This window comes from Podarcis erhardii (assembly GCF_964252035.2).
Source record: "Podarcis erhardii genome assembly, chromosome: 16".
NCBI lineage: Eukaryota > Metazoa > Chordata > Lepidosauria > Squamata > Lacertidae > Podarcis > Podarcis erhardii.
In genome coordinates, this window is record NC_138514.1 from 2,576,780 (window position 1) to 2,600,350 (window position 23,571).

A 23,571-nucleotide genomic window follows, 5' to 3' on the forward strand; every position below is an offset into this window, starting at 1 on the left:
CAAGGGTGGGGGCTTAAAATAAGTAGAAGCCCTTAAGGGAGTTTATTTTGCAATGATAACACAGTTCTATTTTGTAATAGATTTAATACACATCTTTTTGTTTTGAACTAAAGAACACACAAATAATGTTCCCAAACAGATTCACCCTGAAGAACATCCCTATTATTGTATAGCAGAAGCAAAACCTTACAAGTGTCTGCCTAAGTTCGTTAGTTTATGGTGAAATTTGGCAAATGGCACCAACTTCCCATTGCAGGGGTGGGGGACCAAGGAGGAATGTCTTCCCACAGAGACTTTTGGAATCCAATGGATTTCTGAATGCTCTGTCTGGGGGATTTTCTGGTGGATAGAACTGATGGTCCTGCTGCAGAGGGCCACAGATATGATCGCTCCTGAATGCCCTCTCCAACACCGTGGAGAGCATTCAGCTCCTGGTATACAGTACTGGGGAACTACATGCGATGAAACAGACCAGAAGGTAGCTAGAGCACAATTGTGCCTCCTGCATGGCAAAGGCCTGCTTCGCTACTTCCATCTCACCCTTGAGAGAACAGCCAGCAAAGCTCTTCAGGGTGGTCCGTAGGCTGTTGACATCTATATTGCTGTATGGAGCCCACAAAACCTCGGAGAAACTCTGAGTTGCTTGCTGCGCACTGTGAAGACAAAGTCATCCATTTCCATAGCAAGCTAGGACTCAGCTATACAGCTGCAAATAAAACGTTTTAAGCGTGTTTTAAGGGGTGATATGACAGCCATGTTCAAATATATAAAAGGATGTCACATAGAGGAGGGAGAAAGGTTGTTTTCTGCTGCTCCAGAGAAGCGGACACGGAGCAATGGATCCAAACTACAAGAAAGAAGATTCCACCTAAACATTAGGAAGAACTTCCTGACAGTAAGAGCTGTTCGACAGTGGAATTTGCTGCCAAGGAGTGTGGTGGAGTCTCCTTCTTTGGAGGTCTTTAAGCAGAGGCTTGACAACCATATGTCAGGAGTGCTCTGATGGTGTTTCCTGCTTGGCAGGGGTTGAACTCGATGGCCCTTGTGGTCTCTTCCAACTCTATGATTCTATGTGTTTTAAGCGCAATTTACAATGTGACACTAGATGGCAGTGGTGAGCCTTATGGAAAATTCAGTGTATATTTTTTTTTAAAAAGCATGTTCGTGTAGATTCCAATCTAGATGCCATGACTGATGCAGTCCCAAGTGAAGTTTCCAATGTTCCATCAAGTCTTGCTTTGTGGGATCAGTTTCTATTTTTATAGCCTTATGACATTAATAGGGTGCTTATGAGAGGAGCTGCCTCGTTTAGGTGCCACAAGACAGGTTGTGTGGAACAAACAGATCTGTCTTCCAACACCATGGCACCATTCCCTACCCCCCAGCATCCGCTGCCTGAGGTGGCCATGTCATTCTCCCTTATGGTAGGGCCATCCCGGATGATGTGCTAGTGCAAGAATCAGTGGCGTAGCGTGGGGGGTGCAGGGGGGGCCGGCCGCACCGGGCGCAACATCTGGGGTTAGGGCAAATCCACAGGTTAGGGGGCGCAAATCCACGGGTTAGGGGGCGCAAATCCACAGGTTAGGGGGCGCAAATTACTTGCCTTGCCCCGGGTGCTGACAACCCACGCTACGCCACTGGCAAGAATAGTCAACACAGTGCACTCTAGATGTTGTTGCATTGTTTAATATTTATAGTCTTCCAAGGCAAAGCAGGCTCTATACTGTGTATGACTGAATCAGGCCCCAGCTTTCATTTAAAGGGAAATGCTGAAGTTCTGACCATACCTGTTATAGATAATATGCCTGAAAACAAACTGGCAAAACAAATGAGCACGTTTTATAGAAGCCTGAGTCAATATTAAATGCATGCATCAATTCTAAGTGTTGAAAGTTTAAAGCAGTATTTACAGAAATGTATGTCATAACTACTGGTCCAATATAGTGATGCACTTGGGGGTAGGGGGCAGACAGTGGTTCCTGTTGTTATCCCCCCCCCAGAAGTGCCCCCTTTGCTTTTTAAATTAGTTCCGACAACCTACACACTAATAGCACCTACCCCCCAAAAATGAAAAATACCAAACCTTACTGGTTTTCCTTAATCAATGACACAAGTCTAAGGCTATGTTTGAATGTAGCAAAATGAATTTAAAACCTGTGCACCTCTTAAAAACAATTTTTAAAAATGCTTGCATCTCTGAGTCAGTATTTACTGCATACCTTCTCCTATCATGGAACACACTATTACTCATTGACTGCCAGTCTTGAAATGTACAGCTTATAATCGGGACAAACTGATTGTTCAACTGACAAACTTCTCTGGCATTGTGCTGGGGTGACAGAGATGCTGACTTTAGTGATACAGAGACGTTTATACTAATCCTGAAGAGCTTCAACAGAGAGCAAGAATCCAGTGCACCTGGTCCAACAAGACAACTGTCAAGTTTACTTGTTAGCTGAAAATCTTCATTACTCCACATAACAGGGGGAGGCAATGAGAATGCAGCTGGGCTTCTCCAGTTCACAAGATGAATCTGCAGAGCTGGCAGCAAAGGAGGGGAAAGAAATCAAACATTTGACTTGTAAACCAAGCACTGTTGAACCAAAACTGCTGAGAGAGGATAAACAAGGAACCTAATGATCACATACATAAACAGTAAATGTCTGTACTTCCATCAAAAAGTTTAGAAATCATTCAACTGTTCTGCACTAGCAAGGTATCATTTAAAGCATGGGTAGGCAAACTAAGGCCCGGGGGCTGGATCCAGCCCAATCACCTTCTCAATCCGGCCCACGGGTGGTCTGGGAATCAGCGTGTTTTTACATGAGCAGAATGTGTCCTTTTATTTAAAACGCATCTCTGGGTTATTTGTGGGACATAGGAATTTGTTCACCCCCCCAAAAAAAAGTATAGTCTGGCCCCCCACAAGGTCTGAGGGTTAGTGGACCAGCCCCCTGCCGAAAACGTTTGCTGACCCCTGATTTAAAGTGAAAAGCACAAGGACAAAGGAGTGTAATTACTACTACTACTACTATTTACTTACACTTCATGCTAAAATCCCAGGGCAGGTTACAATATTAAAATACAACATTAAAAACAGTTTAAAATAATTTACAATCACAAAAATTAGGTGCATCCTAAAAACATACACCTCAAGTGGTGCTTCTTCAGCATTTGTTGGATGGAAGCTGTGCCATGAAGGTGCCAAATGCGCCTCGAGAGAGAGAATTCCACAGAGAGAGTGCCCTCCTTGGGCCGCCAGCCCATGAGCCTCTGTGGGTGGAGAACACCAAGAGGGTGTGCATGGAAGGAGGCAGCCTGAGTCAGTTAAAAGATGCTGCTCACAGATTTTGAATTCAAAGGTCTTCCAAGTAAATCTTAGTGCTTGGCTGCTTAGCCCGTGGCTGCCTGGATCCTCTGTAGAATGACAGAAGAAGCTAAACCCCAGGCAGCTATACCTCACAGCATCATTGTAGGGATTAACTGAGGAGGGGGATGAAACATGTACTCCTTGGAGGAAAAGATGGGATATAAATGCAATAAATAAGCTCTTCTGCTGACCTGCTACGAAAGCTGGAGCAGCCAGCCAGATTGAGATGTCAATTACCCACCTGGCATCCAGAGATCTCCATGTGGTCACAACTGGACCTGTGCCAGTCGCAAAATGTGCCTGGCTAATTTCAAACAAATATAATGTATACATGTATGTATTTGTAAATATTAATTATTCAAATGACTTGTGGTTTTGGTCACAACTGCAGGGGCAGAACCCCATTTATGTTTGTGGTGTCCAATTAAGAATTGCTATTAAAAATGGGATATTAACAATGTGTCATGTGAATTGTGTATTAGTTTATGAATTTAAAAAAAAAAAAAAGCGTAAAGTGCTGCTGAACTGGAAAAAATGCAACTAGCCATTCTGTTTTTGCACCCATAACCTAGGTACCAGGAGTCATGTGGCAAGTAGCTTTTCTATCCCAGATTCTAACATGGGATAAAAGGATCATAACCCAACTCCCTTTCCAGAAGAGATCTACTATGACATAAGGTTAAAAAAAAGAGTAAAGGTAAAAGACCCCTGGGTCAAAGGTGACTATGGGGTTGAGGCTCATCTCGCTTCAGGCCGAGGGAGCTGGTGTTTGTCCAGACAGCTTTTCTGGGTCATGTGGCCAGCATGACTAAACGGCTTCAGGCACAACAGAACACCGTGACGAAAGCCAGAGGGCATGGGAACACCTTTTACCTTCCCCTCATAGCAGTACCTATTTACTTGCACCGGCATGCTTTCAAATTACTAGGTTGGCAGGAGCTAGGAGAGACATAAGAGGACACCGGCCAACAACATCAGGAGAGGCAAGGCAAGCAAAGAAACAAGAGGCTGCAGAAAACATTAAACACAAGAACCTCCTGCAGAATCAGGCCAGTGGCCCATCTAGTCCAGCATTCTGTTCCCACAGTGGCCAACCAGAAGCCTGTGGGAAACCCGCGAGCAGGATCTGAGCACAAGAGCAACACTCTCCCCTGCTGTGACTTCCAGGAACTGGTATCCAGAAACATACTGCCTCAAACTTTCAGACAGATCAGAGAGGAAGTAGGGCAGTGTGAAATGATGCGCCCATACAATATTTGTCATTGACAGCAATGGGTAGTATTGAACAAAGTCTTACTCAGAGTAGACCCAAGTTAGGTCCATTAATTTCAAAAGGTCTACACACTGAGTAAACGTTGTTGAATATCACCCAATGTCCCTAAATTTCACTACTACTGTTGCTGTTTAGTCAATTAGTCGTTTCTGACTCTTCATCACCCCCTGGACCAGAGCACACCAGGCACTCCTGTCTTCCACTGCCTCCCGGAATTTCGTCAAATTCATGTTGGTCACTTCTATAACAGTGTCTAACCATCTCATCCTCTGTCACCCTCTTCTTCTTGTGCCCTCAATCTTACCCAACACCAGAGTTTTTTCCAGAGAGTCTTCACTTCTCATGAGGTAGCCAAAGTATTTGAGCCTCAGCTTCACGATCTGTCCTTCCAGTGAGCACTCAGGGCTGATTTCCTTCAGAATGGATAAGTTTGATCTTTTTGCAGTCCATGGGGCTCTCAGGAGTCTCCTCCAGCACCACAATTCAAAAGCATCAATTCTTCAGCGATCAGCCTTCTTTATGGTCCAGCTCTCACTTCCATACATCACTACTGGGGAAACCATAGCTTTAACTATATGGATCTTTGTCGACAAGGTGATGTCTCTGCTTTTTGAGATGCTGTCTAGGTTTATCATCGCTTTTCTCCCAAGCAGCAGGCGTATTTTAATTTCGTGACTGCTGTCATCATCTGCCGTGATCATGGAGCCCAAGAAGGTAAAATCTGTCATTGCTTCCAATTCTTCCCCTTCTGTTTGCCAGGAGGTGATGGGACCAGTGGCCATGATTTTAGTTTTTTTATGTTGACCTTCAGACCATATTTTGTGCTCTTCTCCTTCACCCTCATTAAGAGGTTCTTTAGTTCCTCCTCACTTTCTGCCATCAAGGTTGTGTCATCTGCATATCTGAGGTTATTGATATTTCTTCCGGCAATCTTAATTCCGGCTTGGGATTCATCCAGTCCAGCCTTTCGCGTGATGTAAGTTAAATAAGCAGGGAGACAATATACAGCCTTGCTGTACTCCTTTCCCAATTTTGAACCAATCAGTTGTTCCATATCCAGTTCTAACTGTTGCTTCTTGTCCCACATAAAGAATTCTCAGGAGACAGATGAGGTGGTCTGGCACTCCTATTTCTTTAAGAGCTTGCCATAGTTTGCACAATTTATTTATTTATTGCTTTGTAAGATAAAAACTGACTAGATATTCAATTGTTGCACCCATAACCCAGGTTTACATATATGAGTTTTTAGCACTGAAATAAGGGCGGGAAAGTGCATGAGCCCAGGGAAAGGCTAGGTTTAATCTCCATGGTTTCACTGAAACACAACTTCTCTCTTTTATAGAGAATATTACTGGCGGGGGTGGGGGGTGGGGAGAGCACAAACCATTCTTCCCCTGTACTTTTCCACCCAAAACAATGTATTTCTTCATTTCTGGGATATATGTATTGCCCATTCACCAAAGTCCTCTGAGCAGTTGACAAAACAGCTTTAAAAAGCTATTTTTTACCCAATATGGTTTACATCTGGCCACAGAGATTCACCAGGAAAAAAACAGCTTTAAAAAAAGCAAATTTCAGGAGAGGGGAGAGAAGAGAACAGGGCTTCACAGCGCACCCTCCCACTCATGCTGCATTTTATTAATATCCCGCCTACTAACCAACAGTTCTCAAGGCAGCTTACAATACATAAAAATACAGTACAAACATAGTAAATTAAAGTAAGAACAATGAGCTTTAGCAGTACTCCTTAGTAAAAATAGAATTTTAATCAACATCAAATTTCCTACAGCTCAGCCGAAAAATGGGAGGGGACTTCCAGAGATGAGGGGTGACCACAGAGAAGGCTCTGTCTATGGGACTCACCCACCTCACTAAAAAAAATGGGTGAAATAATAAACAACCCCAGTGAAGATATCAACAACTAGAGCAATCTCACATGCCTGCAGCTGCTGCCCAGGGGACCTGCTGGAGATGGGAGTCTCTACTGGACCTCCAGACCAGGACCTGCCTGCAGCTGTGCAAGTAGGGCAGGGACCAGGACCTGGGCAGGCAGGCAGGCAGCATGGGAGACACCTGCTGCCCAAGGTGGGCATCCACCAGTTGCGGGGGCAGCTCTAGAAAGCCTGCCAGCTGCAGGGCCGCCACCAAAGGGGAGGCAACAAAGGGGCTTGTCCCTCTGGGGGTGGAACGAGGGTGTGGGCCTTATGGTTTTAATGAGGATGGGGTTTTAACTTAGGTGGGTGTTGCTTATTGGGGGGTGGAATTGTTCTTAAGTGTTCATTTGTTTTTCGTATTTGTATTTTTTTTGTTTTATAAGGCTGATTAAAATTCAACAGCCTTTTAAATGTGTTTTGGGGAAAGGGGTTGTTGTTGTATTAACTATTTACTTGTGTTTTACCTTGTATTTTTATCTGATGAATCACCCCGAGATCTTGTGATGAAGGGTGGTATATAAATCTAACAAATAATTCATAACAAATACAGCAGTTGGTCCTTCATATCCTAAACTGTTTAGGGCTTTAAACGCTAAAACATAAAACCACCCACCCACCCGGCTGCTTTATGGGCAGACTCACTTGCGCTCTAGACACTTGTTCCTCTTGGCTGATAAAAACCAGCAGGGAGGGAACAGCTGGCTGGGCCAGGAAGGTGGTCAACGTCTCTTTACGAGAGGGGGTGGTGCCTGCCTGCTTGAAGGAGGCAGCAGTAAAACAACTCCTTAAGAAACCTTCCCCGGATTCAGAGAACCTAACTAACTACCAGCCAGTTACTAATCTCCCTGTTCTGGGCAAGGTTTTGGAGTGAGTGGTCGTGGACCAGATTCAGGTGCTTTTGGAATAAACTGATTTTCTGGATCCATTTCAATCCGGGTTTAGGTCCAATACTGTCACAGAAACTGCTTTGGTTGCCCTGTATGATGACCTCTGTCAAGAGAGAGACAAGGGAAACATGTCCCTGTTAATTCTTCTCCACCTCTCAGCGGCTTTTGAAACCATCAACCATGGTATCCTTCTGGAGCGACTCTCCGAACTAGGGGTGGGTGGCACCACTTTGCGGTGATTTCAGTCCTACGTGGATGGTCGTTCCCGGAGGGTGTTACTTGGGGAGTGCTTTTCAGCCCTGTGGAACCTTCAATGTGGGGCTCCACAGGGCTCAATCCTATCCCCCATGTTGTTTAACACCTACATGAAAACGCTGGATGGGGATATCTGGAGGTTCGGAATACGTTGTCAGCAATATGCTAATGTTACTCAGCTCTATTTTTTCTTTACATCTGCAGCTGAGGCAGTGGAAGTGCTGGACCAGTGTCCTGCCTCAGTGATGGACTGGATGAGAGCCAACAGACTGAAGCTCAATCCAGATATGACTGAGGCACTGAATTCTGCTGAACTGTCTTCAGGTCACCAAGAGCCTCCCAGAGCCCAGTAAACAAAGTGAAGAGCTTAAAAATTCTCTGCCTTGCTTGGCAGAACAAGACTCATTTGGTGCACCAGCTCTGGAAGTAAAGATTACTTGTGCAGGATCAGTTCCTGGGTTCTTTTTTTTACTATAGGCGATTTCAGCTTTATGCACCATCCCTTGACTGTAACCCCCATGTAAGATATGAGTCAACTGTACATCCTTCCACAATGGTTAACTGATGTCAGTTTTTTTAGCTTTTTGTGGTTTTTAATTGAAGTTTTGTTTTATTGCTGTAAACCACTTTAGATATACGTTATGACACAGCAGTGCATGCGTGTAATATATTCAGTAGGAGAATGAAGTGTGTGTGTGTGTGTGTGTGTGTGCAGGGGTGGTAATGGCTACAACTCACTGGATCTTAAAGCCCAATGGGGCTCCCAGTTTTGATTGGAAAATGCCCACAGCCCAGTATACCAACAATAATCCATGGCTTCATTAGCTAGCAATTGCGCTGCTCTGGTTCACCAGAAGCAGCTTACTTATGCTGGCCACATGACCTGGAAGCTGTACGCCGGCTCCCTCGGCCAGTAAAGCGAGATGAGCGCCGCAACCCCGGAGTTGTCCGCGACTGGACCTAACAGTCGGGGTCCCTTTACCTTTACCTTTTAGGGAGAAGCAAACCATGTTCCTTGATATGGAAGTAATATGAAATGAAGGTTTCCTGGTTTGCTTGTTTCTCCCACTCATACCAAGGGAGGAGCAAAGCAGAAGCGCCTGGGTAGTAAATCATGATTAGCTAGAACGTCTCTGTATTTATATCACAAAAAAGACTATCTGCATAGCAAGCCACCAGCATGCCATATAAAACTACACTAACATACAAGATACTTTGACTGTCCCAAACAGGTTGGCTAGCACTGTACAGACTGAAACATACTGAAAATATCAGGAACTATAGCTTAGCTGCAATTGAGTTCAACAGGAGTTACCGCTAAGTAACACAGGCAGGGTATGTATTCTGTACCAAAAATCCTAAGAAGCCCAACTTCTTAAACCTGTACTTACTTTTTACCACACAATTTATTATGCTTCCAGAATAATTCTGGTTATTGGGTTGTTGTTTTTATTTTGATGTATTTTATGGTTGGTTGGTTTGTTTGTTATTAAAGATTTTCTTGATTTACAAAAGTGTGTACAATGTCTCTCTCTCGTATCCCCCCCCCCCCCCCCCCGGTAACATTTTTATAAATCAGTTTCATTTGTTGAGACGTTAGGAAGAAAAGTGGGAAAGAGATGAAGGGGGGGGGGAGAAGATGGGGTTGGGGTTGGGTGGCGATGTTTCTATTTTACTTACTATATGTAGGGTTTGGTGTGAGCATTGCTTGTTGTTCTTTGCTGTTCACTTGTGTTCCTTTGGTGGTGAGAGAGGTTGGGGTTGGCCTAGGGTGTGGTTCTTCATTTCTGGTTGGCTGTGGTGGTCTTTGTTTTTATGTGTGAGTGGGGTGGGTGGGTGTTTTGGATCAGGTTAGGCATATTGATTTGTATGCTGTTGGTGGATTTTTGTCATTGTCTTGTTGGGCTGTGTATGTGATAAAGGGGAGTCATACCAGGGTAAAGGCATCTTCTTCTATTTGTCCCCATGTCAGTTTCAGTTTATTGGTTAATTTTTCTAGTAGGGCCGTTTCCCATACTATTTGGTACCACTGGTCCATGCCTACTTCTGACAGGTCTCTCCAATGTCTGGCTATGACGCTTCTGGCTGCTGAAAGTAGGTGGGTTATGAGTTCTTTGTGGTGTAAGTGGGCATTATTTTCTTGGAAGATGTTTAGTAAGGCCAATTCTGGGGTGATTTCTAATACTTGCTTGGTTATTTTACTTACCGTATTTTTCGCTCCATAGGACACACTTTTTCCCTGCTAAAAAGTAAGGGGAAATGTGTGTGCGTCTTATGGAGTGAATGCTGGGGGGGAGGCAGACAAGAAAAGCCCCCAAGAGCCGCACACAAGCTCTGTGCGGCTATTGCGGGCTTTTCCCAAGGAGGGAGAAGGGACTGACGCGGCCAGTCAGTCCCTTCTCCCTCCTCGTAGAAAAGCACGCAGGAGCCACACGCTCCTTAAGTGCACGGCTCCTGTGCACGGCTCCTGTGGGTTTTTGCGGGAGGTGGGGGAATTGCCATAGCCGCGTGCAACCCCTTCGGCCAGGAGAGGCTGCACGCAGCTATGGCTTCTTTAGCCGCACATAGCCTCTCCCGGCTGAAGAGGTTGTGCGCGGCTAAAGAGGAAGCCAAGACAGCGAGCGGGATCCATCCGGGAGAGGCTGCGCGCGGCTATGGGAGAAGCCAAGACAGTGAGTGGGATGCATCCCGCTTGCTGTCTTGGCTTCTTTGCCCTTTGGGGCTGGGGGGGGGGGGATTAAGATTTTTTTTCTTGATTCCCCCTTCTAAAAACTAAGTGTGCCTTATAGTCCAGTGCACCTTATGGAGCGAAAAATACAGTATTTCTCCTATGGTTGTTGTCCAAAATAGTTGGATTTTGGGGCACTCCCACCACATGTGGAGATATGTGCCTGTGGAGGTGAACCTTCTCCAGCATTTTGGTGAGGTTCCTGGGCGTATTAGCACTAGTATTCTTGGTGTTAGGTACCACCTGTAGGTGAGTTTCAGAGTAAGTTCTTTTCTTTTCATTGATATGGATTTAAAGGGGGGTTTAGACCACATTTTGGTCCATTGAGTGGGGTTAATCTCATAGCCTATGTCATCCTCCCATTGTTTTCTGATTGCGTCTAGGGAGTTCGTGGGATTTTGGAGTAGTATTTTGTATTTTATGGTTTTATATTTTTATTTTACCTCCGAGTATAGGGCAGTATATAAATTCAATAAATAATAATAATTTGCTAAAGCATGTGAATTTTTGTGGCAATGACTAGTGGCGAAGGCTGAGAAATGGAAACTGGAATAGACAGGAAAATGAGTAGAGAAAACACAGCACGTCCTTGTGCTAATCATCACCAGACAATATGCAGACTTTTATATGATTTCCCCACAACCATGGATGATGAGCTGGATAGCTCAGTTGGTTGGAGCATGATGCTGATGATGCCAAGGTTGCAGGGGGTTGGACTAGATGATCCTCAGGGTCTCTTCCAACTCTATGATAGCTAGAAACCTGCTTTTGTAAAAAAATAATAATGAAACCACAAGATTCTCTGACCACTGAGTTCCATAACAAATATCTGGTTACCTGCTTGTGTTGTTTCCCATAGATTCATAGACATTGCTTTATTTTTCCTTCCATTGCTTAAAACTAATTTAGCAGTAACTGGCATGCTTGCTTTGCCAAATAAATTAAAAGTTTGTATTAATTATTATTTAACCCATCAATTACCACCCTCACCCCTTTAGGTCTCTAGGATCCTCTAGTGATAGCTGCTTTTGAAGATCACCTATGAAAAGTGAGATTATTAGTCCACCTATCCATGGTCTGCCTATTCTAACTAGCAGCGGCTCTCTAAGGTCGGAGTGAAAGGTACTCCTTGGTGTGATGTGAAAAACCTGCCTAAGACCCTGGAAAGCTGGCATCAATCAGAGGAGCTAGAGGGACAAATAATCTGGCCTTGTATGAGGTCAGCTGCTGTAAGACAGCTTCCAATGTTACCAAAATGGACCTGGGCTGCTGATCTCTGCAGGCACATTTACTGCATCATTCTGCTTGGCTTGATTGTTGTGAGGACAGTGAGAGAAATTCTCATGTTTATTTCTAAAATGGTGGAACACTGCAGTGACTTTGCCAGCTTATTTACACACAGGGAGCCATCTTTGTGAAATAGTTTACCTATGAAAAATAGAAACATAACCAAGACAGGAAAACATTTTCTTCAGTAAGGGCTCCAATTTTCCATGCAGGGACCATGTTTTTGCAAACATGTGAAAATGAGGTGGCAAAAATCACTGCATGAGAATCTCAGAAACAAATACATCAGTGAGTCCTATGCTGGTTTTCTAACAAAAGATTAACAGCTGATTTTTTTTTTGGAACCTGCCTTTTAAAAACCAATATGGCAATACCAAATGTTACTTTGTATTTGTTCAGCCACAAATTAATCCCTAAACCTGCTGCCTTTTGTTAGCCCAACTTGACTGCATAAAACCAAAAGCCTGATTCTATGCATATTTACTGATGCATAGCTCATAGCTATGTGTGGCACAATATTGCAACCTAAGACAGCAATTCTAAGTGTTCTTTTTTTAAAAAAATAATATTTATTAAAAATTTTAAGGGTTACAAAAAGCAAAAATAAAAGTAATAACACCATATTAAACAAAAACAAAACATCACAATAAGAGAAAAAAACAAAAAAAACGCAACTAATCTTCCCAACTTATCTTTCATTTGCTTGTTTCTTTGACCTCCTCACACCTCCCTTTTTTGTATTCTAATTCAATTAACTATTTCAGCAAATCCTTTCCGTCTTTTCCAATTTTTGTTCTGTAATTTATCTCAATATAATGCAACTTTACTTTCCCTCCTTTCACCAATTTTTTGAACCTTAAAATAAACCTTTAAAAATGTTAAAATAACATTAAAACTAAAATACTTATATATGCTTAAGTCCTTATAACATTTCTGCTAAATCCATAAAATATCAATCCACCATTTTTCTATCACTCATTAATTTTGCGATATTTCTATATATAAACTTTAAATTTTCCAATCTTCTTCCATCAACTCCTCTCCCTGGTTTCAGATTCTGCCAGTCCTTTCCGTCAATTCCATATAGTCCATCAACCTGGAGATCTTATATCCAAGGCTCTTAACTCTTTTCCAGGTCCCTTCTGCAGATCTTCTTCATATTCTTTAATGCTAGAGAGCAAATCTTGAGAGAACTCCATCCTAACATTACTTTTATTCCTTCTGGACAGTTTCCATAGTTGAAGCTAGAGTCTATACAGTGTTTCAGGACGTATTTCAAGATTCCTCCAAATCCAAAGGCCCCCAAAACTTCTATCTCCTTCAAATCCAAGTCCATGTCCCAAAAGTCAATTAATCCCTGGATAGAGAGATCTTTCCAACTTTCCTTCTTCAGTCCAAGCCGGGATCCAATCCTCAAAATCTGGCTTTTTCTAGATTCAATCATAAAAGGCCTCAATTTATAGTCCTCAATTTGCTTCTGTAGAACTAAGGATCCCGCTTGTGTTATTTTAGGTTCAGAAACAATGACTTTCTCCTTTTCCTCCACCATTTGTTCTGCCAAGGTAGGTTCCTGTGCCAGGTGCTGAATTATTTCTGTGTTGATGCTCGCTTTTTGTCTCATATTAGTCACTTTCTGTTCCAAATTATCAATTCTAAAAGTCATGTCATCCATCTTTTTATGAATCTCTTCCAGCAAATAGTTTGTCTTACATAATGCAGTCAAAATAACTTCTCCTGTCAACATTTTGAATGGTCCAAGGTCAATCTCTGGTTCTCAGAATCCTTATCTTGCAGCTGGAGACCTCCCAGTTACACTCCTATAACAATTTCAAAGGCTCCCTCTAGAGGGAAACAGTCTCCACTTGTATCAGTTCTTTCAAGCACAACTCAGGCATTAAACATAGTTTCGATTTTCAGTTACTTTTTCCTCCATTATAAATGCAGGACGACAATGGAAATAGTATCTTGTTCTTATTTTAGCTAGCTGTCAAATCCGTTCTGTAAATAAACTTTCCCCAAGCGTCATATGGCAGCCTGTTCCCAGGTTCAGAGCTGTGGTAATTTGATTTCCCCCTCACTCCTGCAGGCTTACTAAGTTCAAAATTTCCCCCCTCTTCACCTGCTTCCAAGGGGGGTTTTGTATTTTTAACTGATGGAGATTTAATCCTTTATCAAAAGCTTTCAAAGACTTTAGCTTGTAACGTCTTTGCTTCAGTCTATTTACAAAAGCGGAAGGCGGACTTCCTGTTTATGACCTTCCCGCTTCGGCGCCAAATTAAGGTACTTAAAGATCCAATTTTCCGTTCTACTCACGGGTAGTTGTTTAAAATCCAATTGTCCACAGGAAAAAGTCAGCGCTCTCCAGCAACGGCAATGCAGCTTCACTCCGTGAAAGAAGCAGTTGATTCAAAGCACTGCGCCGCTCATCCCACGTCGCTCCGGATCCCCAAAACAGGGTTTCCCCGCGAGTAGGGGAGGCGCAAAAGGTGCCAGACGAATCCCAGGTTCACAGGCTTCTTCCGCCTGTGATTTCAGTGGGTCTCCGCCTTCGCTGTGGCGGTCAGACCCTATTTTTCACGGAGTAAGTTCCTCCTGATCGGAGGAGCTCAGCCATTGCCGGAGGCGCCAACCCGGAAGTCCCAATTCTAAGTGTTCTTATTAGGAAGCAAATTTCAATGAGCTCAGAGGGAACTGCAACGTTTAGGCTTCGGCTAAAAGAATATCATGAGCACCAAAAAAAAAAGCCAATAGTTTAAGCGGAAGAGGGACCCTGTTTTTTTAGTAGGTTTTTAGCATTTCTTTTGCCCAACAACAATTTACACACCCCCAATAAATGCTTTTTGAATTATGGTGCTGGAGGAGACTCTTGAGAGTCCCATGGACTGCAAGAAGATCAAACATATCCATTCTTAAGGAAATCAGCCCTGAGTGCTCACTAGAAGGACAGATCGTGAAGCTGAGGCTCCAATACTTTGGCCACCTCATGAGAAGAGAAGACTCCCTGGAAAAGACCCTGATGCTGGGAAAGATGGAGGGCACAAGGAGAAGGGGACGACAGAGGGTGAGATGGTTGGATGGTGTTCTTGAAGCTACCAGCATGAGTTTGATCAAACTGCGGGAGGCAGTGGAGGACAGAAGTGCCTGGCGTGCTCTGGTCCAGGGGGTCACGAAGAGTCGGACACGACTAAACGACTCAACAACAACAACAATAACAATAAATACCAGTTGCAATCTTGGCTAACTTCAGTGGAATTTAAGCATCCTCAGGGACGTCTTAACCATTATCTCTAGTGGCGCATAGCGCCACAGCGCTGGGCTCCTAGCGGGCTCTTTTGGCGCGGGCTCTGCGTGAGTGCGGGGCCAAGCAAGGCACTGAGGCGGCTGCCCAGCTCCTCCCTGCGCGCCTGGGATTGGCGTAGGGCTGTCAAGGGGCCCGCCCAGCGGCTTCCGTTGTTGTTGGCACTGTGCTGAGAGAGGCTTTCTCTGGCTTCCTCCGGCTTTCAGAGAGGCTCTGAATCCCCTGCCCCGAAAGGAGGAGGAGACGGACAGGTGGGGGGGAAGCCAAGGACTACGTCCCTCCCAGCCCCACATCCTCTTTTGCTGCCTCCTGGGCAGCTCCTCTTGCCTGGGCAGGATCGCCGCCAATCGCACCCCCTGCCACGCCATGTACGCTTCCCTATGGGCGTCGTGTGCGTGCCCCGCTCTATGGGCGCTGCCACGAAATTAAAAGGGGTGGAGGCTGGGGGGGCATTTCTATGATGTGGGCTGGATGAAGCATTGGTAGTTTGTGCGTCACCAGCCATCTGTCTCCACCCTTCACCCCTTGCCTACCACTTATATATTCGGTATTTCTGATCTTGCAATGCAGTCTTGCGCTTTCATTTTGCAAAGGTCACCTTCCTGGGGCAGGCAATAATTAAAAGCATCAAAGGTATAATTTCTGCAGCAATGATAATTGTATGTAAATGCACCTGAGAGTAAGCCCCATTGTATACAGAGTCAGATTTACTTCTGAGTAGTGCTGCAGGAAGGCATAGGATAAGGAAGGGGATGTCTGTCTCTCTTCTCTCACAGCTTACCTCTCTCCCCCACACCTCCAGTTTTATCTACTGATGCTAGTTGAAAGAAATCTGGTGCAAAACATGCCAGTGTAAAGGGACAAAAAGAGGCATGTGGATTATTAATTTAATTTATATATTGCCCTATACCCCAAGGTCTTGGGGTGCTTCACTGAATAAAATCAAAATATAAAACCACAAAATACATAATCAAAATAAAACAACCGTAATAACCCTCCACTCCCAAAAACCACATTTTAAAAGGGCATAGGATCCTCACAACATTTAAAGTAAGACAATTAACAAAGCCACTAGTTGGAAAGACCATGATCTCAGAAATGTCTGCAGGAATATTTATTGGCAACCAAATTGGCTGGATGCCTTTCTGATGCAGTTAAGCTACATCCTAACTATTTACTGGTTCTTTGTTTATGTTACCTGTTTTCTTTTCCCAAGCAGAGATAACATATAAGCATGGTATCAGCTCCCTAAAAATAGGTCAAGAACTCTGGGGAACCTTTCCTTAAAAAGGTCAACAACTTTGGGGTCCCCCCCCCTTAAAAAAGGTCTACAACTCTGGGAAACACGGGGGGGGGGCGCCGGAGGGATCTTTGCATCATGGTGCTGGATATGCTTAAAAAAGCCCAGAGCATCCTTCCTGTGTTTGGTATTACGTTCTAGATCAAAAGAAACATTAGCATTCTCTTAATTACTCCTGAAGATTTTAAGCAGCTGCCAACGGTACAGAAATGATTTGAACTTAATTATAATTGACTAGGAAGGTAACCAAGTAAGTGAAGCATGGTGCCTTCCTCAGCTAACGTTCAAAGCTTTCCTAAGTAGAATCCAGGTACAAACCTTTAGTCCATGCACAAAGTTTGAACCAATGATCATTCCTAATTTGCTTTAGTTTGAAATCTAATCTATTTTTCCCCAGAGTAATCACTACAATTACTTATTACACTAAGTATTTCAATTTTGATCATACTGACATACAGTGGTGCCCCGCAAGACGAATGCCTCGCAAGACGGAAAACTCGCTAGACGAAAGAGTTTTCCGTTTTGGAGGTGCCTCGCAAAACGAATTTCCTATGGGCTTGCTTCGCAAGACGAAAATGTCTTGCGAGTTCCTGCGGGTTTTTTTTCCTCCCCCCCCCCTTTTTCTAAGCCGCTAAGCCGCTTATCTGCTTATCTGCTAAGCCGCTAATAGCGCTAATCCGCTAAGCCGTAAATGGGCTTGCTTCGCAAGACGAAAAAACCGCTAGACGAAGAGACTCGTGGAACGGATTCTTTTCGTCTTGCGAGGCACCACTGTAATTGTTTTGTGCTATGCAACTTCTCAACATTTACTGATTCCAGAGTAAAGGCCCAGGGTTGCTTCTATTGAGAGGGGGGAAAGATGGTTTTAGTGGAGCTGTAACATAGACAAGGTATCACTCTGAAATGGCACAACATAACAGAACAAATGTCTTCCATAATAACTTCCAGAACAAACGTCTGGGAATGTAGAAAAAAGCAAATGTTGAAATAAAGAATATTAAGCATTTTTACACTAACTCCTTAGTCTGCATCCTAGCAACTATGAGCCTGAAACTGAAAGAATTGTGGAGTTGAAAAAGCAGCAGGATTGAAGAACAAGTTATATTTTAAAAAGAATACAAAATAGTAACAATTTACGAATTCTGTAGAGTTTTTGGAGAATGTGGTTTTGTCCCCTGATCCATGGGATTAGCTGAAGACAGACCCTGTTCCATGAGTATTTACGGAGGAAATGGTTCCATTCTCTTCTCTGATAGGTTTTGTGGATGGCAGTGGAGCAAACAAAGTACCATTCATTGGTCCAATATGATTTTTTTTTTTGATGCAAGGTGAGACTTCTTACACCTCAGACACACAAAGTCATCATTGTCCACTTCTAACATCTATACTAGGACCTTGCCTACAAGGTACCTGTGTTATCTTCTTTTTTTTAAAAAAAAAAAAAAACCAACAACGATGCACACAAGATGCCACCGGTCTCTGAGAACTTTTGCTGTAACAGACTGACATGGCTACTTTTTAAAAAATACACCAACACAATTTTACGAAGGTCTATGGGTTTCAGATGTTCATGCATTATGAAGGAATGACAAAAGGAAGTGCTTGTTCCCTGGAACCAGTTGCATTTTTAATAAAGAGGAAATATGCATTCTTTGATCAGACTAAAATGTCCTTTTAGTACAGCCTTCTGAAGCCAGAGAAAAACTTCTAAATAACCTACTGCAGGGACTTGATGCAGGTTGAGTGAATTCCCTGCAGAATCTGCAGCTACAATTCTACTAACTGATGCCAGCAGTATATGAACCTGATCAGTCCCTTGGATGGAAGGCCACCAGGAACTCCCGTGTGCCAGTAAAATTTGAGCATAACAAAACAAAATGTTAGGAGAGCCAACACAGTGTAGCGGTTGTCACAATAAGACTGAGGAGACCCATTAAGCCATGAAGCTCACTGGGTGACCATGGGTCACTCATTCTCTTTTAGCTTGATCTACATCACAGGACAGCTATGAGGAATTTGCTTTGAGTGCATTGGCGGAAAAGCAGGATATAATTATAAGAAGTAAACAAAAGCAAGAACTTAGGCAGCCCCCAACTGGGACAGACCAGGCAGTGGGTAGGATATGAACAATAAAATTATTATTATTAATATCCTACTTCCCTCAGTGACCAACCAAAAAAAAAAAAACCTCAAGGAAGAGACCACAGCTCAGTGATAAAACACCTGCTTTGCATGCAGAAACTCTGATGTTCAAGGCAGGGCCAGGAGAGCCCCCTCTCTGAAATCCTGGAGATTTGCTGCTGGTCATTGTAAAGAATATTTTGCTACACAGACCGATGTCCTGATTCTAGATGTGGCAACTTCCTACGTTTCTATGTTCCTCTGAAGCAAGGGGTGGAAACAGAAGTGTCTCCACCGCCCCCCCGCCCTGCCAACAACGGGTAATCAGAGATGCACTCCATTAATACATGAAGGTTCACTTCTCTCGGATGTCTAATAACAGTTTGGAGATCTAACGCCTATGAGTTTCACACCCTTTGAAGCCCTAACTGCTGCCCGAGCACGTGCTTTGAAAAAAAGAACGGATAAGGAGCAGGGACAATAAGGAGCAGGAAAGGGGCTCCCGCGGAGGGTCCGGAGGGCCGCTTGGAAGCCCCGCAGGGTCCACAGGCACCGGGCTGCATGAGGAAACGGCACGGAGCGAAGGGGCTTCAGGGGCCGGAGCGAGGACCCCCTCCCGCCCGGCCGCAGAAACAACTCACCAACTCATGGTCCCCCTTCTGGTCCGGCGCCTCTCCCGGAAATGCCTGCTCTCCCCACGGTCCTGCTTCCGGATGTGAGGTCGGGGCCAGGCGGCGAGGCGGGATGACGTCTCGCGCGAGGCGGGGCGGGGGCGGGGCCTGCCTCGCTCGTCGGGGGCGGGGCGTCCCGAGGGGGCCGAGAAGGGAGGGCGCGCCCGCCCCTTCTCCGGAGGCTCCTCTCCGGCAGCCTGGCCCGCCTGTCGCCCTCCGGCCCGCTGGGCTGGCCGGGGGCTGCGGGAGGGGCTCCTTGCACGCGCACGCGCACACGCATCCTCTGAGGAATCGACAGAGAAGAGGCTGGGCGGGGGGAGGGTCTATAAGTAATTTCTATTTTGTAAAAACTTGTATTATACAATATTGTGTAGATATATGTAATATTAAATAAAGTCATAAGTAGAAAAAGGCACAGGACTAAATTGTAAAAGGAGAATTGCATTGCACAGAGAGCTTTGAACTTCACCTCAGATTCAAATATGCAGTCATGGGGAAAAGAAAGTACAGTGGTACCTCGAGTTAAGTACTTAATTCGCTCCGGAGGTCCGTTCTTAACCAGAAACTGTTCTTAACCTGAAGCACCGCTTTAGCTAATGGGGCCTCTTGCTGCCGCCAGAGCACGATTTCTGTTCTCATCCTGAAGCAAAGTTCTTAACCTGAAGCACTATCTCTGGGTTAGCAGAGTCTGTAACCTGAAGCGTCTGTAACCTGAGGTACCACTGTACACCCTCTTTGAATTCTGTGGTTTTACATCGGGTGTCAGCAAACTTTTTCAGCCGGGGGCCGGTCCACTGTTCCTCAGTGTGTGTAGTGCCAGTGTGGTGTAGTGGTTAAGAGCGGTGGACTCGTAATCTGGGGAACCGGGTTCGCGTCTCCGCTCCTCCACCTGCAGCTGCTGGGTGATCTTGGGCCAGTCACACTTCTCTGAAGTCTCTCAGCCCCACTCACCTCACAGAGTGTTTGTTGTGGGGGAGGAAGGGAAAGGAGAATGTGAGCCACTTTGAGACTCCTTCGGGTAGGGATAAAGCGGGATATCAAATCCAAATCGAAACTCTTCCTCAGACCTTTTGGGGGGCCAGACTATAATTTTTTTTTGGGGGGATGAACAAATTCCTATGCCCCACAAATAACACAGAGATGCATTTTAAATAAAAGGATACATTCTACTCATGTAATAACACACTGATTCCTGGACCATCCGCGGACCAGATTTAGAAGGCGATTGGGCCAGATCCGGCCCCTGGGCCTTAGTTTGCCTACCCATGTTTTACATGTTACAATCATCTGCTCCTTAGTGGGTCTTAATATTAGGCAAATACAACCTCAGATGAAGAACAACATATGACATTTCACTCCATACCATGATTTATTTAACAGAAATAAAGCCAAAATGGAGAAGCCATGTGTGAAAAACATAAAGTAAATCTTATGATTCAATAGCTTGTAGAACCACCTGTACCAGCAGTAACTTGTAATTGCTTTCTGTATGACTTTTATCAGTCTCTCACATTGTGGTTGAGGAATTTTGGCCCATTTCTCTTTACAATGTTGCTTCAGTTTGTTGAGGTTTGCTGGCATCTGTTTATGCAAGGCTCTCTTTAAGGTCCTGCCATCTTTCACTTGAGGTCTCGACTTTGACTGGGTCATTGCAACACCTTGATTCTTTTCTTTTTCAGCCATTCTGTTGTAGATTTGTTAGTGTGCTTGGCATCATTGTCCTGTTGCATGACATAATTTCAGCCAAGCTTCAGCTTTCTGGCAGATGGCCTCACATTTGGCTCTAGAATACTTTGGTATGCAGAGGAGTTCATGGTCAACTCAATAACTGCAAGGTTCCCAGGTCCTGTGACTGCAAAACAAACCCAAATAATCACCCTTCCACCACTGTGCTTGACGGTTGGTATGAGGTGCTTGTGCTGATACACTGTGTTTGGCTTTCACCAAGCATGGTGCTGTGTGTTATGGCCAAGCATGTCCATTTTGGTCTTGTCTGTCCAAAATACATTATTCCAGATGTACTGTGGTTTGTTCAGATGCAACTTTGCAAATCAAAGCCATGCTGTCATGTTCTTTTTAGAGAGAAGAGTGTCTTGAATATTTCCACTTTTGAATAATCTTTCTCACTGTATTGAATTGGTTGGAGATGGCCTTATGACCCTTCTCAGTTTCATGGGCAACAACAGTTGCTTCTCTAAGAGCATTACTGATGGCTTTCTTCCTTAGCATTGTGTTAAAATACACGAATGCTCCAGACCAGGCTTTTATAGAGGTGGTCACACTTGCTTATGATCGATTAAGCAAGGGCATTTGATTAGCAGCACCTGGATTAGCATTTGATTAGCATTTGATTAGCAGCACCCAGATGCGGGTGGCGCTGTGGGTTAAACCACAGAGCCTAGGACCTGCCGATCGAAAGGTCGGTGGTTTGAATCCCCGCGGCGGGGTGAGCTCCCGTCATTCGGTCCCAGCTCCTGCCTACCTAGCAGTTCGAAAGCACCCCTAAGTGCAAGTAGATAAATAGGGACCGCTTTCTAGCGGGAAGGTAAACGGCGTTTCCGTGTGCGGCACTGGTGCTGGCTCGCCAGATACAGCTTAGTCACGCTGGCCACGTGACCCGGAAGTGTCTTCGGGACTTCCGGGTTGGCGCCTCCGGTAATGGCGGAATTCCTCTGATCGGGAGGAATTTGCCCTGTGGGAATTGGGTCTGGCCACCACGGCGAAGGCGGAGACCCGCAAAAAATCACAGGTGGGAGAAGCCTGTGAGTGTGGGATTCGGCGGGCACCTTTTGCGCCTGCCTTACTCGCGGGGAAACCCGGTTTCGGGGGTCCAGAGCGACGTGAGGTGAGCGGTGCGGTGCTTCGAATCAACTGCTTCTTCCACGAAGCGAAGCCGCATAGCTGTTGCCGGAGAGTACTGACTTTTTCCTGTGGACAATTTGGCTTTAAAGTAACTACCCGTGAGTAGAGCTGAGGTGGGAGAACTGGATTTTTTAAAGTTTAATTTGGCATTGTAACGGGGAGGTTTAATACAGGAAGTCCGCCTTCCCCTTTTGTAAATAGACTGAAGCAATGAGGCTGCAAGCTGAAGTCTTGGAAAACCTATTGTAAAAGACTGAATTTCCATCTGTAAAGAACATTAAGTCCCCCCCCCCTTGGAGGCAGGAGAAGAGGGGGGAAGTTGTGGACTAAATATGCCTGCAGGAGAGAGTGAAGAGTGTTAAAATACCGCCACTCAGACCCTGGAAACGGGCTGCTAGCAGGACTGACGTCTTTTGGATTATACACTGACAGCGCCTAGAACGTTTATTGACAGTTGGCTACAAGAGAAATACATTGTTTCTACTGTCTCTGGTTGTTTTTTAAAAAGGAGTAAAAGTAACTGAAAGTTGATACTAACTTTGGATTTCTTGAACTGTGCTTAAAAGAGGACACTATTGATTGATATATTGATTAATATAAATAGAAACTGTTTCTCCCTAGTGGAAGCTTCTGAAATTGGTTGTTTTTTGAGCTGGGCTAGGGGAATTTCCAGCTGTAAGATAAAAAACTGTGAGACTCTGGGACTGACCTTGAATTTGTAAGTGTTATGGCAAATGGAAAGGAAAAAACAGACCAGCAAACCACAGAAAAAACATTAAGGTCTGGGAGGACTTTGCAGCAACCTAGGAGAGGCTCAACATCAGGTCTCCCTGCTCCTTCTGCGGCTGCTTCCATATCAGTTCACTCAAAATCAAGAGGAATGTCGACAGAAGAAGCCTTGGTGATTGCATTAAGTAAGATAAATGATTCATTTGAACAGCTTAACAAAAAAACAGACGCGATAAGTGTGCAAGTGGTTGCTGCAACTACTAAAATTGACTTAAATACAGAAAGTATAAATAATCTGGGACAAAAGGTGAATATCAACACAGAAGCTATCTAAAAATTGATACAGGAATCTATTTTGATAAGCCAGGGAGAAAGCTGTTGCTGCTGAATGTAAAGTAACAGAACTTGAGGCAGAGAGAGTCCCAGCGCTACAAAGGCAAATTGAGGAACACAAGTTGACACTTGCTATGATTGAACTTAAAGAAAAGCAGACGAATCTGAGGATTAGAGCCCTACCTGAATTTGAGAAGGGAAGTTTGACAGATTTTCTCACACAGGAATTTGCTGACTTTTGGGACCTGGACTTGGGCCAAGAAGAGTTTAGAATTGTGAGGGCCTTTAGACTTGGAAGAGGAGGGAAAAAAGAGAAGAATAGAATAAGAGACTGTTTGATCACCCTTCGAACTAAAGAAGAGATAGAATTTTGGGCTGGCATTATCAGAAGAACCTAGAAGTACAACGGTCAAGAGTGGAAATTTTTAAAGACGTCCCGAAATATCTTTTGGATCTAAGGTCTAACTACAGAGATCTGGTTGCCCTGCTGAGAAGGAACAAAATTATCTTTAGGTGGGAGTTT

The 23,571-nt window shown here is 44.4% G+C and overlaps 1 protein-coding gene across 16 annotated transcripts in view; it reads right to left on the bottom strand.

The window, feature by feature from the left end:
- The window catches only part of BIN3 (bridging integrator 3), a 121,763-nt gene extending 102,552 nt beyond the window's left edge, over nt 1-19,211 (bottom strand). For 4 of the 16 annotated variants that reach the window (XM_081843966.1, XM_081843949.1, XM_081843961.1 and 1 more), the window contains exons 1-2: nt 19,095-19,172; nt 2,419-2,541 (exon numbers count right to left, since the gene is read on the bottom strand). In XM_081843966.1, the coding sequence (XP_081700092.1) occupies nt 2,419-2,479 (61 nt within the window). In that variant the 5' untranslated portion in view covers nt 2,480-2,541; nt 19,095-19,172. Of the gene's footprint in view, nt 1-540; nt 693-2,219; nt 2,384-2,418; nt 2,542-4,947; nt 5,049-19,094 lie in introns of those variants that run through there. The other 12 variants (XM_081843952.1, XM_081843964.1, XM_081843962.1 and 9 more) reach the window with 10 other exon arrangements.
- Nucleotides 19,212-23,571: the final 4,360 nt, after the last annotated feature.